The 20,390-nt window shown below is 40.4% G+C and overlaps 1 protein-coding gene and 1 long non-coding RNA gene across 2 annotated transcripts in view; one reads left to right on the top strand and one right to left on the bottom strand.

Moving 5' to 3' along the window:
• The window catches only part of TMCC3 (transmembrane and coiled-coil domain family 3), a 339,083-nt gene extending 320,972 nt beyond the window's left edge, over nt 1-18,111 (top strand). Inside the window, exon 4 of the mRNA XM_077845847.1 lies at nt 18,076-18,111. Coding sequence (XP_077701973.1) covers nt 18,076-18,096 — 21 coding nt within the window. The 3' untranslated portion in view covers nt 18,097-18,111. The remainder of the gene's footprint in view (nt 1-18,075) is intronic.
• Nucleotides 5,531-20,313, bottom strand: LOC144282335 (uncharacterized). The gene is made up of 3 exons (XR_013350764.1): nt 19,856-20,313; nt 18,780-18,923; nt 5,531-7,768 (listed from the first exon to the last, which is right to left on the bottom strand). It is a non-coding gene; the product is annotated as an uncharacterized LOC144282335 (long non-coding RNA).
• Between the last annotated feature and the right edge of the window lie 77 nt (nt 20,314-20,390).

The following is a 20,390-nucleotide window of genomic DNA, read 5'->3' as shown; positions in this document are numbered from 1 at the left end:
GGTTGTAGGCTGCCCAGTTAGTGTCTGGAGAATTGCTTGGTGTGAGGACCCTGCCCACCCTCACCATATACATGTTGGAAATTGAGTTCAGAATCATATTAAGTATAATGAATTGAACTATGTGCTTGGGGTGCCTGGCTGGCTGTGGGTAGAGCATGTGACTCTTCATCTCAGGGTCATAAGTTGGAGCACCACATTGGGCACAGTTTACTTAAAAAAAAAAAAAAGAAAATGAACCATGTGTTTAATACCCAGCTTTATCAGTGATCACTTATCATATAAGTCTTTTTTATCCTTACCAATGAAATGTGACCCTGGGAGAAGCAGCATCAGTGTCACCTGGGAGATTGTTAGAAATGCAAATTCATTGGCCTCACCTTGGACTACTGAATCAAAATCTCTGAGGCAGGCCCAGGAATCTGTTTTAACCATCTCTACAGTTGGATTTGTAGGTCCACTAAGGTTTGAGAACCATTGATCTATATGATATCCTGACGTTCTCAGATTATTTTAAGGCAAATCTTAGATAGCACCTAGATGTATTATTTCATTCATAAATTATTATTTTAATTTAAAAAACAATCACACACCACTATGTCACTTATCAAAAGTTTTTTTTTACTTACTTATCAAAAGTTTAACTATAATTCCTGAATATGTTCAGAGTTTAAAATTTGCTCAGATTTTCATGTGTTTTTCTTTTTTTTTTTTTTTTACAGCTGATTTGTTTGAATCAGCTTAAACATTGCCTTGGTTGATATATCTCTTAAATCTCTCAAACTGTAATGATTCTTCTATTTCCTACCATGTATTTATGAAGAAACTGGGTCATTTGTCACATAATTTCTCACATTCAGGATTTTGCTTATTATGTTACTATGTTGTCATTTTGTTATGTTCCTTTTAACTCTGTAATACTTACTATAATCTGGCTGTTAGATCTAGAGGCTTGAGGATATTCAAGTTTGATTTTTTAGGGGCAGGATTATTTCACAGGTGATGCTATGCCCTTCTCATTGCATCATAGCAGATCAATATCTCACTGTTTCTCTTTTTCCGATGTCTTAGCAGGCACCAATAATCATTGCTTTGGTCCATTGGTTCATTAAGAATTGCAAAATGGTGATAGCCTAAATTTTATAATTTTTTCTGCATTTATTATTTGAAATCTAAAGAAATTTCTTTGGGGTGCCTGGCTGGCTTAGTGAGTAGAGCACGTGACTCTTGATCTTGGGGTTGTGAGTTTGAGCCCCATGTTGGGTGTAGAGATTACTTAAAAAAGAAAATATTTTCTAAAGAGTTCAAATGTATTTAAAAAAAATTATTTTAGAGAGTGGGGGGAGAGGAAGACAAAGAGGAAGAGAGAAACCTAAGTAGACTCCAAGCTGAGCACAGAGCCTGAAGTGGGACTGGATGATACAACCCTGAGATCACAGCCTGAGCAGAAACCAAGAGTTGGATGCTTAACCAACTGTACCACCATGAATCTGTCTTCAAATATTTATGTAGGGAATACAATTTTCAAGGAAAGGCAGTGTAAGTGCTCAGTTCATAAACTAGTCTTAAAATAAGCTTGTACCACAAATTTTTACTTTTGAATACCATTATGTGCTTCTGTATTAATATATTTGATATTTTTAATTTACTTCAGTCATTATTCATTATGATGTGCTTAAATTGGCTCATTTTTTGGTCAGATGGAGCCTCTTCAAGTTGGCTCCTTATTTCTTCTGACACAACTTTAACAGTCTTTACTGCCTTCCCTGCTTTGGGGTATGAAAAGATATTTCAGGCTCATCTTATATTTCCTGCCTCAACCCTAGAGTCAACTATTCCTCAAAAGAGCCTTGGTTCTATAGGGAACGGTTTGCCTTGACTGATCTCAGGTTTATTGGCTGAGGCCTTGCAAATTTATTGGCTGAGGCCCTGCAAATTTAGACAAAAGATAGATTAACAGAGTAAGACAGAAGAATTTATTAACACATGCATCACACATCCATCCTCAATGGGAGTGCTGTGATGAGAAACTCAAAAGGATTGATTAGAATTTGAGTTTATATATAACATCTTAGCAAAGAACAATAATTTATAGAGAAGTGACAAGACAAAGGAAAAGGACTTTGAGCTTCTAAAAGTGAAAAATTAAAAAAAATAAAAGTGGGAAATTGTAGGAAAGTGTTAATGGGGAAGCTAATGGTAGATCAGGGCTAGTTTTAGCAGGGATTGTTCTATGTGATACTCTGGTGCCTTCTTTGGGCTGCTGAGGGTCTGGAGTTGTCTCTCATGAATAACTAACTGATGCCTTTCTTGGTAGAGAGGGGAAGGAGGGGACGCTTTTACAAGTTTATGTCCTGATTTCAGGCAAATAGGCCAAGAGCAGAGAGCTTTTCTTATATCTCCTATTTCTCAGTTGTCTTCAGCTAAAAATTATCCTTATTCTTTTTTTTTTTTAATTATCCTTATTCTTAAGTGGCATATTTTGGAGTGACATATTCTGCTATTCTTCAGTTCCTTTTACAGGGAAATAGTTTTTAAGTCATAACCTGAGTGTTGGGAGTGCTCATTGCAATAGGATTGTTTTACTTAGGCTTAACAATACATAGTTACTTTTTATAGCTGTATAATATTCCACTATGTGGATGTATTACAATGTATTTAAACCAATCCTCCACTGATGAACATTTGGCCTAAAAGAAGTTTTAGACTATAAACAAATATTGCTGTAATTAATATTACTGCATTTTCATAATTTGATATTTTTGTCATATTTTCTTTGGGATAGATTCCTAGAAGTAGGATTCTACACTTGATCTTTGCCAAAAGGCTGGGAAGTGATTAGAAGTCAGATTCTGGGTCAAAGGTAAATGAACTGTTAATTTTGCTAGATTTTGCCAAATACCTACTATAGAAATTATACCATTTGTATTCCCACCAACAACGTGTGAGAATTCCACATGCTTAAAATAATTTTAGATTTTAGAGAAAACAAATTTCAAAGGAGTATGATAGCAATTTTATTTACATTTATATTTTGAAATAAAGGTTAAAAAGCATATTCATATATATATACATATATACATATATATGTATATATGGCACAAATTCAGATGCAGGTATATTGTATTGGTGATTCAAATATCAAGTCAGTGTTGCCGCTGCTGATGTAATTTTTCAAAATGGCAAAAACAATTGGTAAAGGGCAAACAAAACAAATTACAGTTTTCTCCCAATGTGGGGAGCATCCTTGCCTGTATAATGGTTCAGGTGTCTGAAAGACATGGGGAGAGCAATGCCTAGAAAGACAGTGGAGTTAGCTAGTTATTAAGTCATATTGATGCCCTGCAGAAAGAGAATGAGAAATTAAGGCCTGTTTATGAACAGTTAAAGCCTAAGTGTGAGAGCAAGAGTACCTCTCTTGGAACTTACAAAAAACTGGGACAAATTGTTCACCTTACCTTAGGGGTAAAATAGATAAGCAGCTAACAAGGGTGCAGCTTAACATCTATGATCAGAAGCAGGGAAGAATAGAGGGGAAGTTATCTCACTAAAAAGTCATATGTTGCTCAATTCCTGAATTTGAGCCAATTTTCAGATCTGGAGTCCACAACTAAATAAGTGGCTGAATCCCTAGGAGAAGGACTCTGCAACACTGTGGAAAGTATATATTATGATTTTTTCCCCATTCCTCAAAGGGACCCAGGACATTTACTTGAGTAGGACACTTACCATGGGGGGAAAGGGAGATGCCCAGTCATTTCAAGGAGCTGTTTGGACCCAGGTTATAAGCAGAGTTTGATAACTGGAGACTCAGAGTATCATCATCATGCCATGGGTTCCTGGGTTCTATAAGCCGGGGCTTACAGAAGCAACTTTTTAGTCCTAATTAAAGTCAGGCTTACAGAGAATTCACATAGGTCTGCAGGCCTACTTGCTGGTCATTTCCCTGATACCTAAATATATAGTTGCAATAGATGTAATTGGCAGCTGAAGTATTGGGTCCTTAGGCTGTTAGATAAGAGCTAACATAGTCAGGAAGGCTAACTGGGAGCCTTTGAAATTGTTGGCCACCCCGGTTAACATAATAAAAAATGATAGTGTCCCGGGGTTGATGGGGGTGATTAGTGCCACTGTGCATCCTACAGTGTGAACATAGACTACCACAGCTAGCTTAACCAACTAGTAGTCCAATTCGAGCTGTGTTGGACATGCTATAATTGATTGCTAGGGCAGATTAATAAGGATTCAGGTACTTGATATGTGGCCACATATTTGTTGAATGTGCTCTTTTATATTCCAACCAGAAATAAGGATAAGAAGCAATTAACATTCATGTAGAAGAGGTCATATTTATTTCCACTTTTGTCCAAGGACTATGTTAATTCGTCTGCCCTCTATTATAATACAGTCTGAAGAGATCTGGACTGTCTGGACATTCCGTAGAACATTACACTGAAATATTATACCAATAATATACTGATGGGTAGAATGAGTAAGACATGACGTGCATGCTAGAGGCCTTGGTAAGATACATGTATCCAGAGGGTGAGAGATAAACTCTAAGAAGATTCAGTAAAATTTTGAGGCCCAATAGTCAGTGACATGTGAAGACATCCCCTCCAGAGTAAAAGACAAACTTCTGTATCTTGCATTTCCTACTAATGAAGCACAATGTCTGGTGGGCCTCTTTGGATTCCAAAAGCACAAATTTCACACCTAGGAATACCATTCTGGCTCATATCCTGGGGTATATGGAAGGTTGCCAGTTCTAAGTAGTCGGAAACAGCAATGGGCTCTGCAGCAGGCAGTGTGGAATTTAAAGCAAGTCCCAATAGGAGATCACAATATAGTCTTCTGGGATTTTGGAGCAAGGTCAGGCCATCTGTAGCAGAAGATTTTACTCCTTTCAAGGAACAGCCGCTGGCATAGTCCTGGGCCCCATTAGAGGCAGAAAGCTTGACCATGAGGCACCAAGTTACTATGTGTCTAGAACTGCCATCATGAGCTGAATTCTGTGAGACTTTCCTAGTCATAAAGTTGATGGGCCTAGCAGCAGTTCATCGTAATATGGAAATGATGCATTCAAAATAAAATCCCAAGGCATGAGTTAACCGCATAAGCTAGTAGCCCCACCCCCATATGACCCACTAGCACCCCTTCCTCTGGCTGTCTGGCCAGCTAAGGGAGGAGAAAAAAAGCTCAAGCTTGGTTATGAATGGGTTGGCTTGGTGTATGGGTGGAAACTATAAAGTGGATGGCAGCACATTACAGCCATATTCAGTGGTGTCCCTAAAAGACAATAGAGAGGGAAAATCTTCCTAGTGGGCAGAGCTTCAAGCAGTATAGTTGGTCATGAAAGACTTTCTTGTATGAAAGAATAAGTACCCCTGATGGGAATTTATATAGTTGACTGGGCAGTGGCCATGGCCTGGCCAGCTGGTCAGGGTTTTAAAGGAAAAGCCTGGAAGATTGGAGACATGGAAGTCTGGAGTAAGAGGCATGTGGACAGACATAATAGAGTGGTCACAAAAGGTGAAGATGTTTGTATCACGTTTATTCCAACATTGGAAAGGGTATGAAACAATCAAGTAGATAAAAAGATTCTCCAGTTGATGTTAGCCAAGCTTTGTCATGGCCTCCCCCAAACTGGCACAATGCGCACCTGAATGGAATGGCCACATTTGCAGAGATAGAGGCTACACATGAGCCCAACAGCGTGAATTCCCCTTCCAAGACCAATCTAATTGCTTCTGTCTCTGGAGGTCTAACTTGCTAGCAACAGAGACTAACACTGAGTCCCTGATAAGGCATTTTACTTGAGATAAACGAGCCATTTGGTGGCAAGTCAACAACACTGAGGCCCTTCCGTTCTGTAGTGACCAATACTTCATCCTAACATGGATAGATACCTATTCTGGGTATGGATTTGCCTATTTTGCCTGCAGAGCCTCAGCCTATACTACTATCTAGGAGCTTACAGAAGGCCCTATCCGCTGGCATGGGATTTAACTCAACAGTACATCCAAACAGCGGAACTACTGCACAGTAAAGGTGATGTGGGTGTCAAGCTTGTGACCAATGCATCTACTGGTTTTATCACCCACTGCACTACCCAGAAGCAGCCAGCCTGTTAAGAGCGCTAGACAACCTACTGAAAGCACAGCTGAAGTGTCAGTTTAGAGGCAATATTCTGTAAGGATTGCATATCATCCTTCAGGATGCAGTATGTCCACTAAATCGGAGACATCTGATTGGCATTGCCCCTAACAGGAAGAATATGTGGGTCCAGGAACAAAGTGGGGGGAGCAGAAGTGGCCCCACTTAATATCTCAACGAGTCATTGTGCTTCCTGTTCTCACAACTCTGGGCTTTGCAAGTTTAGGATTCCTGGTCCCCAAAGGAAGTGCATTTTTGTCAAGGAACACAATTAGAGTCCCACTGAACTATACACTATGGCTACTGTTTGCGCACTTTGGACTTTTTGTGTCTGGCCCCCAGCAGGCAAGAAGAGGAGTCCCCAACTTGGTAGGGGCAAGTGACCTAGATCAACAGGAAGAGGAAGGGCTGCTTTCACATAATGGATGGGGAAAAATATATGTGGATCCTAGGTGATTCCCTTGGAACCCTTGGAAGTCTCTTAATATGTAATTGGAGATGTGGGAGGACATGTGCAGGAATCCCTGCCTGAAAAGGATACAGTTGCCAATAACCACGCATTCTCTTTAGGAATAAGGATTTGGGTCACACCTAGGTAAGCTACTACTGGTAAAACAGTAGGATTTGGAATGGGTACTAGAGGAGGAGGATGAATAGCAGTTGCAGCCCTGAGACCAACTGAGTGATGGGGGTGTAGTCTGTCCTAGTAATCTCCTTCTTCTAAGGTTTAGCTCAGGAAGAGAAGTCTAGAGGAATTGTAGAAGAGCTGCACCCAGAACATAAGTGGAGAAAATGGATCAGTGAGGGGCAAGGGGTATTTAGGTGGTCATGGGATACACTGCTCAGATCTTCGAGAGAGAATCTGCTGGAAAGACTGGAAAGAAAAAATAGGATTGAGGAAATTATGAAGAGGATGAGAAATAATAGATGCAAATTCTTCTAAAGCTACAGAAATATCAGGAAATGATACTTATAAAGAAGATGAAGCAGATGACGAAGATGAAGGAACCAAAAAGGAATCCTTCAACAAAATGCCTCCGGCAGCAATTAAAAATGACAAATTTACCTCCAAAAATCAAGATACAAATTAAAAATATGCCAAGAAAATTCCTCCCAAACTGGCCTATTCTGAAGCACCTGATGGCCAAATAAAGAAACTAGTAAAGCATTTGTTAATGATGATATGAAGATTCTCGTCCCCCCCCAACCCCCCACCAAAGTGCCTGCCTATAGCTCAGGCAAAGGGTTGCAGATCATCAACTAAAAAAATAGTTAGCTGTAATGCTAAAACTGTGAATGCGAACGAAATTGACAGTAAAGTGGGAGCCTCAGTGGATCTATGATAAGATTATTGATACTGTATGCCAGATGCTGCCACTTTTCTAAAAATATTTTGATGCTATTTCACTTAGTGATGATAAGGAAAACCTAAAGAATGCCATATAGTTTTCCCTAAGTTCCTCAATGCATTTTGAGGTCATAAGAAGAAACAAACCCATTGCAAATGAGAAATGTGAATACTCATGCAGCCTGGGAAGTCAATTCATCTTATTTTCCATGTTGGATCTCGATTCTCAAGGCTTGTCTCCCCAAATTTATTGTGACCAACTTTAACCTAGGGGAGAAAAAAGAAAGGAAAAGCATCAAACTCATCACTTTGGCATGTCTCAGATGATCTTGTTTATATCCTCTTGTTCTCTTGCTTTATATAGGCAAAGGTTTCTGGGTAAAGTGTTATTTTTGTTTTCTTTATAAAGGGGAGAGAGAGAGAAATAGCAAGAGTGAGCCCCCTTGAGCACCTGCTGTGAGGCTTGTAGTTAGCGAACAGTCTTCTAGTGCCATACTTTGGGAATTCACCACAGCATATATGCTACAACCTTACCTTCCTTGAACATTTCCCCACCAATGGCTGAGCACAGTAAGGGTACTAGAGCCAGACTGTGCCTGCCCAAATTGAGACCCCTCAAACGGGGGTCAGTTTTTGCTCCAAGGCTCCCTGTTGGCCTGGCCAAGACTTTGTCAGAGCTATACCGCATCCTAAGGCTCTCCCTGCCTAACCTTGCTTGTTTCCCTCTCTCCTGAGTGTCAGAGCTACATCAGTGTGAAGGCACTCCTGGCCTACTTCTTCCTTTCTCCTGTATTCTTAACAGCCATTCTCCCCAATAAATATCTTGCTCATCTGATTTTTTAAAAAAGATTTTATTTTTTTATTTGAGAGAGAGAGAGCATAAGCAGGGGGAGGGGCAGAGGGACAGGGATAAGCAGACTCCCTACCAAGCAGGGAGCTGGACATGGGGCTCGATTCCAGGGCCCTGGGCTCATGACCTAAGCCAAACGCAAACACTTAACAAACTGAGTCACCCGACTCATCTGATTCTGTCCTGGTGTCCTCTTTTCCTTTGATCAAAGTCCTATGTGTTGGAGGATATTTAGCATCCCTGGCCTTACCCACAAATGCTGGTAGCACTGTCTCCCTAATCTTTTTTGTTTTTTAAAGATTTATTCATGAGAGAGAGAGAGAGAGAGAGAGAGAGAGAGAGAGAGGCAGAGACATAGGCAGAGGGAGAAGCAGGCTCCATTTAGGGAGCCAGATGGGGACTGGATCCTGGGACTCCAGGATCACGCCCTGGGCCAAAGGCGGGTGCTAAACCACTGAGCCACCCAGGGTTCTCCTGTCTCCCTAACCTTGAGGCAACTAACATCTCCACAGATTGCTACATGCTTTTCTTGTGAACCACTCAAGGTGTAACCATCAAGACCACAAAGTTTTATAGCTAGGGGAGCTCTTACAGATAAAAAAGAAACAGAAACGTTTAATGACCTCTATTTCTTTTCTCCCTCTCCTACAGTGCCTTCACTTTCTTTTCATTCTCTCTAATAATTCTTGCACCTCAACTGAAACTGATAAACTTGAATAATGGGATATAAGTACCAAAGAGGCTCTATAGCATCAGAGGTTAGTGAAAAAATTAGGAAGTGATCAGTGTCTGAAACTGAAGCTAGGGAAAAAAAACTTCAGTTATGATAGATGAAATTAGCTGTATAAGTAATCCAAACTCAGAAAAGGCTGCAAACGCACTGCTTTTGTGATTAAGTGCTTTCCAGGTTTGATCAAAGCACAAGGATATAATCTCAGGAAGACATTCCTGGAATGTGGAGGTATTGTTCAGTAATCAATAGTAGGTAGCATTGTCTAAAAAACACCCAAGAATAGTAGTTTAGTTGGCTTATAAGTTTATATCAGAGATTGTTTTTCACTTTAAAAAAAAATATTTTGACAGAGACAGTGAGTGAGGGCATAAGCAGTGGAGAGCAGGAGTGGGTGAAGCTGGCTTCCTGCTCTGCAGGAAGTCTGATGCGGGGCTCAATCCCAGGACCCTGGGACCATGACCTGAGCCCAAGGCAGGTGTCCAACTGAGCCACCAAGGTGCCCCCATTTTTCACTTTTCACCCGATGAGTATTCAATCAATTATATTTATTGATTCCCTGCTATATCCCAAGAATTTTATTAAGTGCAAAAGTATACAGTGATAAACCAAACATGATCTTCCCTCAAAGAGCTTATTACATGGAGCATGCATTCTTGATGGGCAAAAACCCTGAGATATTACAATGGTTTGTGGCCCTCCAAAGAGCCACAGGATGTAACAGATATATGGGATATCTGTAATTTAAGATCTCATAGGTGTAAGAGAAAGCAATTAGGAAAACTGGCTCCTTAAGGGACTCAGAAAGGAAACTAAGGTTGAGAAAACTGATTTTGAGGAAAAAGACAAATGAAGACGATGAAAGAGATTAAGAAGGAAAAGGAGAATGGTAAGAGAAATAGGAAAGGAGGAGAGATAAGGAGAAAGTATGTGAAATTTTAAGAGACAAAAATAGTTTTTGTCTGCCACTGAGCCATATGACATATAACTTTTTTTCCTTGACATTCTGAAGTATAAGCATATTTCTCTACATTAGTTCTGGCTCTGGCAACAAAGTATTAAATGTAAAAAGCAATACTGGAATGCCTCCTCTTTATTAAAAGAATTCCCATATCCTAGAGCATTCTTTTCTTGCTCAGATACTCCAAATGTCCTCACTTTTTCTCATTGGAACTTGTGCACAATTTCCTCTTAGGTTCTAAGGACCCCATTATCCCAATTACTGTTATGTGAACTTTGTTAACTCCATAATAGCAAAGCCTTCAGTTTTATAGCAATTTCTTTCATTTATCTGCCCTAGTAGACAAACCCATTGTTGTTTGATAGCTTATGAAGCTTTTCTGCAGTTTGGATTTATCCCTCAGGATCATATATCTGCCTTTGCTTTGAATATGGGTGCACTTAGTGCCTTTCTGATTCCTAGTTGGATTTCCAATACTATTTTGAATAAAAGTGGTGAGAGTGGGCAACTTTGTATTGTTCCTGATCTTAGAGGAAAATCTTGCAGCTTTTCACTGTTGAGTATGATGTTAGCTGTGGACTTGTCATATATAGTCTTTATTATGTTGAGGCACATTTTTTCTTTTTTTTTTTTTTTTGAGGCACATTTTTTCTATACCTACTCAGTTGAGATATTAACTTCAGTGTGTTATTGTTCATAACTTAATTGTTATTAACTTGTAGGACTTCTTTATATATTCTTGATACAAGTCCTTTGCTTGATACATATGTGGTGCATACTTCCCAGTCTGTAGTGTAATGCTGTCTTTGAAGAACAGAAATTTAAATTTTGATGAAGTCCAGCTTGACTTCAAGGTTTGAAGTCCAAGTCAATTTTTGCTTTTATGAGTAGTGCCTCTTGTGTCCCATGCAAGAAATATTTGCCTACTCCAAAGTTATAAAGATGATCTTCTATGTTTTCTTCTAGAAGTTTTATGGTTCTGTGAACCATCTTTAATTTTATATATGGAGTTAAATACATATAAACAAATAGATATCCTTTTTTAAAAAAAACAAATAGATATCCAATTGTTTTAGCAACATTTTTTTTTTAAAACAACAGTAACAACTTTCTTTCACATTTAATTGCTTTAGTGCCTTAGTCAAAAATGAAATGACTGTATATGGGGGGTTCTATTTGTAGACTTGAATCTGTTTATTTACTAGCCTATCCTTATATAGTAACATACTATCTTGCCTACTATAACTTTACAGAAACCTTGTAATCAGGTTGTATAAGACTTCCAACATTGTTCTTTTTACATATTGTTTTAGCTAGTCTAGGTCCTTCAGCTTTTAAGATAAATTTTAGAATTACTTCATCTATGCCTAAAAAAAACCCCAAACAAACCCAAAGAGAGCTTGCTGGAATTTTGATAGGGATTGGGTTGAATTTACAAATCAAAGGAAAAATGGAAAATGGATAGAGTTTTACTGTCTTAATGATAGGATTTTACCATCCATGAATATGACATATTTAAGACTTTAAAAATTTCCATCAGGGCAGCCCCGGTGGCTCAGTGGTTTAGCGCCGCCTTCAGCCCAGGGCGTGATCCTAGAGACCCAGGATCGAGTCCCACGTCGGGCTCTCTGTATGGAGCCTGCTTCTCCCTCTGCCTGTGTCTCTGCCTCTCTCTCTCTGTCTCTATGAATAAATAAATAAAATATTAAAAAAAAATTTCCATCAGCTATGTTTTATGGTTTTCAATACAGAGATCTTGTACATATTTTGTCATGTTTATTCCTAGGTTTCTGATATTTCTAGATACATTATACAAATGGTATTGTTTTCAGTTTCATTTCCCAATTGTTTGTTGCTGGTGTACAGAAGTAGAATTGATTTTTGTGTATTGACCCTATATCTTGTGACTTCTAGTAGCTCCTTTGTGTATTACATAGGCTTTTCTATATATACAATCATGTGGTCTGTGACTGCAGTTTTACTTATTTACTTATTCCTAATTTTTTTATATAATCCATATACTATAAAACCCACTTTTCAAATGTATAATTCAGTGGTTTTAATATATTTGCAAAGTTGTGCAACCTCATCACTATTTAATTCCAAAATATGTAGCTTTTGCTTAGTATATCATGTGTTCAAGGTTCATCCAGGTGGTAGCATGTCAGCACATCATTTTTATGGCTGAGTAATATTCCATTGCATAGATATACCAATTTGTTTATTTATTCATTAGTTGATGGGGATTTGGGTTGTTTCTACCTTTTAGTTATGAATAGGGTTGCTATGAATATTTGTATACAAATTTTTGTGTGATCATATGTTTCCAATTCACTTGGGTATATACCTAGGAGTAGAAATGCTGAGTCATATGGTAACTTTATGTTTTAAACTCTTGAGGAACGGCCAAGCTATTCCCAAAGCACCATTTTACATTACCTACCACTGGGGTGTGAGGGTTTCTATTTCTCCAAATCCTAACTAATGGTTGTTATTATCCATGCCATCCTAGTGAGTATAAGATGATATCTCATCATGGTTTTGATTTACATTTCCCTAATGACAAATGACGTTGATCATCTTCTCATGTGCTTTATTGGCTGTTTGTTTATCTTCCTTTTTTTTTTTTTTTTTTGTTTATCTTCTTTAGAGAACTCTCTATTCAAATCCTTTGTCCATTTTAAATTGGCTTGTCTTTTTATTGTTGAATTGTAAGAATTCTTTATATATTTTTGAATACAAGTTCCTATCAGATATGATTTTCAAATAGTTTCCCCTATTCTGTAGGTTATCTCTTCACTTTATTTTTTTCCCCTCACGCTCTTCCTGTTTATTCTGTATCAGTTACTGTGAAGGATGAAATCTGATTGTGAATAGATTGAAAGAAAATAATGTACAATTTTTTAAAACAGTTTTTATTTAAGTAGTCTCTACACTCAATGTGGGGCTTGAACTCATGACCCCAAGATGAAGAGTCTCATGCTCATCCAGCTGAGCCAGCCAAGTGCCCTAAAAATATACAATTTCACACAATATCTAGCTATCAACTCGGTAAGTATACGGGTACAATATGATACAGAATACGATGAAGGAAACTGAGCCTGCTAAGGGTTTAGAGCATGGAGAGCTTAAGAACATCATCACTCATGTTAACAAAACCCAAGTGCTTTGAAAAACAAACTCCAGGCCATTCTCAGCTGTCTTTCATTTCAAAAACGAGTTCTGATGTAGAGTGCCATGATTCTGTAGATTTCTGGTTGCTTTCTCTTTGTTTGTGGATAAACCACTTTCTCTCTTACTTCTTAAGATGTGCTCACAGGAACAGTGCAGGCTGCAGAATGAGAGTCCCTCAAGAAGCACAGGTCCCAGGGAGGCAGGACCACAGCAGGATCAGGAGGGTCTTCTGCTATTAACCCACTGCGGAGGGATTAAGGTAGTTGCCTCCTGAACACACAGCCTGGCCTAAGTGGGGCAGCCCATCTCCATCCTCCTTTCTGTCTGTAACACTTGCCATTCTTGCCAGACCTCCCCTGCCCTCAAGGTGAGTTCAGCTTAAAGGCTGAATTGTAAAAGTGTGAGTTTGGGGTTTAAGCCACCAGCACACACAGGGTCACACCGTTGGAGGTCTGGTCCTAGGAGGAGGCTACTACTGCACTCTGGCAACCACAGCACTGAAGAACGTGACCCACTGTTGCCAGAAAAGCTGGAAATCCAGATTTGTATATGAGCCCCTGATTCCAAAATGTTGCAATTTATTCATATTCTAGCAAAAATATTTTCAAGAATAACATAATTGATTAAAAATAAGAGCCTAATCAGGCAGACTGTGGACTGTAGCACCACTAAACCTGCAACCTGGTTGCATCTTGTCTTAATTTCCACATCAAATCTTTCTGAGGCACATGAATCTGGACTTCTGGGGTCTTAGCTCTTCACAGGACATTTTTTGGATTTTTTTTAGGCCTAAAAGATAGTAATCTGTTTTCATTTTTGTTCTTCGGGATGTTTTTCAGTCTTAAGCTAAAAGGATACTTAACATGGGGCAGTGCTTCTCTTATGTTAAATTATTCCAGTCACGTATTATTACAAAGATAGCACCATATCAAACTGAATGAGGGAGCCATGAACAAATAGGGTATGGAGAATTCTGAAAAACCAAAGTAATAACTGAGAAGCTGAGCGGTTTTCCTCCACTGTCTGTGATGCTCACACTCAGCTGCTCTTCTCTCTTCGGGCAGCTAATAGGACCTGCCTCCCAGCCTTCTTGACCTTTACCACTTGATGTCTCAGCTGATGGCAGGAAGCGCTGGGCCCTGGTACATTGTGCACAACTTCTTGGAGTCTGGGGCAGTTGGTTTTGTTTATCCACTCCTGGTATAGCTCCTGTATGTGGGCACTGGTCTAGGGGGCTGCATGGGGATATCAGTGTGTATGCCTTCCATCTGCCATGGCAGCACCTTGTCTGCATGCCCATCCTTGGTCTGGGCTTGGCCTCCGTCATTTAAACATCCTCTGGTCCAGGCAAGCACTGCTACCAAGTGGTATGACAAATTGCCCTTCTTCAGTTTCAGAACCATCCTGGATGTTTTGAAAGCAGTACACAGCAGCAAAGCATAACAGAACCTACCCATTCTTTTCAAAGTTAACCTCCTGCAAGTCTTTGTTCCTCGGGATGTGGCAGGTGACTTCCCTCATATCCTCATTAAACAGCTGGTTGGCTGCATGCCTGAAGATGTGTGCCAGGTACCTGCTGGAGCTGGCTCCATCATGGTGCCTCATCTTTTCCTTCAGGCCTCCAAGCAGAGTGTACATGGCAGTGTCTTTTCACCAAGAGGTCACTTTCCTCCATTATCTGAAAAAATTTCACCTGAGGTTAATATGCAGTCAGCACCCAGGAAACCATGTGAAGCTGTGTGAAAATCTTCTCAGAGGAACTCCAGTTTATTGTTGTAGCAAGGGGCCACAATAACGTGGAAAATCTTGTCTGGGGATAGGTTCTGCTATCTGGCGAAGTAATCCATCACCAGGGAGCCCATGATCTGCTGGGGAGAGTGGGTGGTGTAGAGTTGGAAGGGTGACAAGGGTAGCCCAGCCTATGTTCCGAATATGGGGCCCAGCCTGGACAGGTGGAGGTGAGCTTGGGTAACACTGGCTCTTCCTCATTGTGCTGGTGGCATCAAGGCACAGATCCTTCTGACTTTCCAGGGTGCTGAAATCTACAGTTATTGCTGTATCAAAGACAGTGCACACCCCCAAGACTTTTGAGGAAGCCACAGTCTTCTGGAAGCATCAGTCACACTGAGGCGGAATTTAGCAGCAAAATAAGGCAGAGACTGTGGACACACCAACACTGCTAGAACCTTGTGCAGTGAGGTATCAGAGTTCTTAAGGTTCAGAACTCAAAAGTAGTCCTTGGTGTTCTGCTCGGAAACCTAGATCCCTTTCTCCACAGTCACACAGCTGTCATGCACCAGTTACTCAGAAATGCCTTGGCATCAGCTAACTTACGGGATTTTCTCTTCTTCCACATGTAGTGCACTCACTTCATCTGAAATGGGGAAGGTTGGGGGCCAAGGTTTGGCCTGAGAGGAGCACCAGGAAATGCAGTCTTTTCACTTTCTTGATAGTGTTCTTTGAAGCACAAAATTTTTAAATTTTGGTGAGGCATTGCCATGCCATGAAGATTTATGGCTATGTTTTCTTCTGAGTTTTTAGCTCTTACATTTAGGTCTTTGACGTATCATAACATTTGTATATGTATAGGGATTCAAGTTCATTCTTCTCCATGTTTTCCCAACATCATCACTTTTTGAAAAGACCATTCTTTCCCCTATTGAATTATCTTGGCACCTTTGTCAAAAGTCAATAGACCATAAATATAAAGGTATTATTTCTGGACTCTGAATTACATCTCACTGATACATGTTTTTGGCAGTACATCTGTGTTAATTACTGTAGTTTTGTTGTAAGTTTTGAAATCAGGAAGTCCAAGTTTTTCTGATCTTTATGCATTTTCTTATTATTACACTAATTGGGACCTTCAACATAACCCTGAATAGAAGTGGTGAGAGCAAACATTATGTTCTCCTAATGTTAGGAGAAAAAAATTTAATATTTCACCATTACATTTTTTTAAAGATGATTGTTGTTACACTGAGGAAGTTCCCTTCTATACTTGCTTTAAGTATTTTAACATGAATGGGTTTGGATTGTCAGATTTTTCTGCATTTACAGAGATCAATATTTTTTCTTTTCCATTCTGTTAATGTGGTGAATTACACTGACTTTTCAATGTTAAACCACATCTTCCTTGGGATTTCACCCTTTATATTGCAAGGTTCAATTTGCCAATATTTCATTAAGAATTTTAAAGTCTATATTCATGAGGTTTGTAATTTTCTTGTAAAATGTCCTGGTCAAGTTTTGATATCAGGATTATATTGGCATCATAAAATGAGTTTCGAAGTGTTCATTCTTGCTCTATTCTCTGAAATATTTAGGGTTAGTATTTTATCTTCTTTAAAAGTCTGATAAAATTTCCTGGTGAACCCATCTGGCCCTGGAATTTTCTTTGTGGGAAAGTTTATTAGAAATTCCGTTTCTTTGATACTCATCTAATTTAGCTTTTCTTTTTCTTCTTGTGTCAGTTTTTTTGTATTCTTTTCAGGAATTTGTCCATTTCATTTGAGTTGTCAAATTATTGGCATAGAATTGTTGAACTATCCCTGTAATATCTGTATAATTCATTATTTTGACTGCATTAAAATTAAAATTTCTGCATACAAAAATAAAGTAGATGACAATGAATCAGGGCAAAATAAATATATAACATATGGAAGAAAAGGATATATTGAAGGAGCATACAGTCTAGTGACAGAAAGAGGGAATTCTAATTCAGTGTGACAAATACCATGAGAGGTAAACAGCAAACAACAGGAAAGATACACTGTCCAATTTAAGAAGTCAGAATCATGATGTCCAAGTGATGAGTTACATTTGGCTAACTTGAGGTAAATTAATATAATCAAATTTATGGACACTTAAAAAGCTGAGAATTTAGATCTCAGATATAATTATTTCACATTGGTCCTCTACCTATGGGCATCTACAGTCAACTGGCTGCCGTTTCACTAACATATCTTTAATTAAAAATAAAACAAGTTTCGGTAAAAATGATATGTACTTTATTTTAAAAATTCAAATGATTGGGGAATATAAAAATTAGTGAAAGGGTCCCTGGGTGGCGCAGCGGTTTGGCGCCTGCCTTTGGCCCAGGGTACGATCCTGGAGACCCGGGATCGAGTCCCACATCGGGCTCCCGGTGCATGGAGCCTGCTTCTCCCTCTGCCTGTGTCTCTGCGCCTCTTTCTCTCTCTCTGTGACTATCATAAATAAATAAAAATTAAAAAAATTTTTTTTTAAAAATTAGTGAAAGGGAATAAAGGGAAAGGAGAGAAAACAAGTGAAAATATCAGTGAGGGTGACAAAACATGAGAGACACCTAATTCTGGGAAACGAACAAGGGGCAGTGGAAGGGGAAGTGGGTGACGGGTTGGGATGACTGGGTGATGGGCACTGAGGGGGGCACTTTGCAGGATGAGCACTGGGTGTTATGCTATATGTTGGCAAATTGAACTCCAATAAATAAAAAAAATAAAAAATAAATAAAAAAATTCAAATGATAAAAAAGTCCAAGAGACAAAATAAAAACCATCTGCATTTTGGGCAACATCCTTCTAGATCTTTTTTGTACATTTATATCCACATATATATTTGTGCCAAGATGACACTGCTCCTGCTAATTTATATTCTTTTATGGGGGGGGGTACCCATATGCTATTAATGTATTTCATATGAATATTTTCATCATTGTTTCTGATGGCTTAAAGGTATTCCATGTCCACATGCACTGTAACTTAAATAGCATCCTAGTGATGGCACTTCTTTTTGTTTTGTTTTGTTTCTAAAAACACCAATTACAAAAAGGGAGTGAGAAATATCCATGTGAACGTTTACTTTGCTTTTTTCCTTAGAATGAATGGACTGGGAAATGAGATTTTGGGGCAAAGACTAATGAAATTTTGGTAAGTAAGATTGTCCCAATTTCAACCTTACCATCAATAGTGCACAATAGCAATAGTAACCACGTATCTCTATGTACCCTGATGGACAAAAAGGATGTGTTTGGAATGTTGAGCATCTTTTCATTTAATTAGATGTTTGTTTTTCTTAGTTTAAAAATGTCCTATTGATTTCCTTGGATAATTTGTTTTTAAAAATTGATACTTTAAAAAAATTGAAGATTGATTTGAGAGAGAAGAGAGCACACAGCATGTACACAAACCCACTAGCATAGGGGAGAGGGGCAGAGGAAAAGGGGGGAAAGTCTTACCAGACTGCACTGAGCACAGAGCAGGATGCAGGGGTGGGTTTCACAATCCTAAGATCATTATGAGCCAAAATAGTCTAAGTTGGATGCTTAACTGACTGAGCAACCCAGGCGCCCCTTAAAATTGACATTCTATGAGCTCTTTGTATAGCAGGAATATTTTTCCTTCTCTTTCCACATGATACAAATGTATCTTCCACTGGTTAATTTTTTTGTGTGCAGATTACAATTTGTATAAGATTACAATTTTCATGAGGTTAATTTTTATCAGTTTTTTGTCCATTATGGCTTCTCTCATTTCATACTTAGCAAAGGCCTTTCTCAGCTCAAGATTATAAAGATATTCACCTTGGGAAGCTCCGGTGGCGCAGCGGTTTAGGCCCGGGGCGTGATCCTGGGGGCCCTGGATCGAGTCCCACGTTGGGCTCTCTGTATGGTGCCTGCTTCTCCCTCTGCCTGTGCCTCTGCCTCTCTCTCTCTCTGTCTCTGTCTCTATGAATAAATAGAAATAAATAAAGATATTCACCTTGATTTTCTTGTAGTATTTTTATGGCTTCATTCTTTACATTTAAGTTTTTGATTCATATGGTATTTATTTGAGAAAGGAGCTAAAAAATAAAAAGCCTGTCTCCGTTATTTCTCAGCTAACCTTTTTTTTTTTTTTTTTTTTTTTAAAGATTTTATTTACTCATGAGAGACAGAGAGAGGGAGAGAGAGAGAGAGAGAGAAGCAGGCTCCATGCAGGGAGCCCAACGTGGGACTCGATCCCGGGTCCCCAGGATCACGCCCCGGGCCGAAGGCAGGTGCTAAACCGCTGAGCCACCTGGGCTGCCCTGAGATAACCTTTTTTCCCACTTGGCAGTGATTTGTAGCATACAGTTTACTGATTACCACCAAGACTTCTGGAGTCCCGACTTCCTGGCTTCAATACTTACCAGTAAAGGCTCTGGGTAAAGTGGTGAAATTGAGAAAATAATAAGAACCCTGCTTTAGGGTTAAATAACATGACATGAAAAAGGGCTCTGGTACTTGACAGCCGAGCGCTCAGCAAATGCGAGCTACTTGGCCCAGCAGCTGGGCTCTGGATTCTACCTTCCATTCACTGATCCTGCCTCCCCACGCCTTTGTCAGCCATGCGGTGACCCTCCACATGACCCAACTTACAGTCCCATCCAAATGGCTTCTCCTTCCTCCTTTCAACAAAAGAGGTGCCAACCCAGTTGCCTTTCTAATTGTAACTAGAGCCCGGGTGAGAACTAAGCTGTGCTTCACAGAGCAGGGAGAACCCAAACCCCGAACCAGGACCCTGGAACAAAGGCGGCAAAGAGAGCGCGCTTGTCTTTTACGACGGATCCTTAACGGCTGAACACCCGACCTCATTTCAGCCCTCGGCATGTTAAGGGATGCTCTCAAGAAACTGCTACCTTCTCCTCCAGCTCTGCTGCACGCCCTCAGGACCACCAGCTCGCAAAGCCCCCCGAGCGGGCCCTGGCCTGCGGCAACCAGGTGAGCCGTGTGGGGTGTGGGGCGGCCACGTCCGCCGGGCCTGCTGAGCCGACTGCTGAGCCGCGGGGCGGAGGCCGCAAGGCTGACGGGGCAGCAGGCGCCTCGCGGCCCTTAAGTGTGCGCGATCGGGGACGAGGGCGGGACGGCGGCGGCAGGGCCTCCCCGGAGCCCTCGAGGGGGGAAGAGTGCGACGGGGGGCCCTAGAAACGCAGCGCTGCCCGGAGGCGAGGGGGACCGGTCGCCCGCTCCCCCGCGCCCGTCACTCTGCTCGCTGAAGCCAGCGCCGGGGTCCCTCGGGCTCGGGGGAGTCTGCGCGCCCCAAGCGCTCCGTCGTGGCGCCCCCGCCGCTCCCGCCGCGGCTCGGCTCGCCTCCTCCCTCTAACGGTCGCTGGTCGCGCCCGGCGTCCGCGGCGTCGGTGACGTCGGCGTGGGGGCGGGACTTCCTGCCTGGCG

Source organism: Canis aureus, chromosome 13 (assembly GCF_053574225.1).
Source record: "Canis aureus isolate CA01 chromosome 13, VMU_Caureus_v.1.0, whole genome shotgun sequence".
NCBI classification, from domain to species: Eukaryota; Metazoa; Chordata; class Mammalia; order Carnivora; family Canidae; genus Canis; species Canis aureus.
The sequence above is the reverse complement of the archived record's forward strand: the minus strand, read 5'-3'. Positions and strand labels throughout refer to the sequence as shown.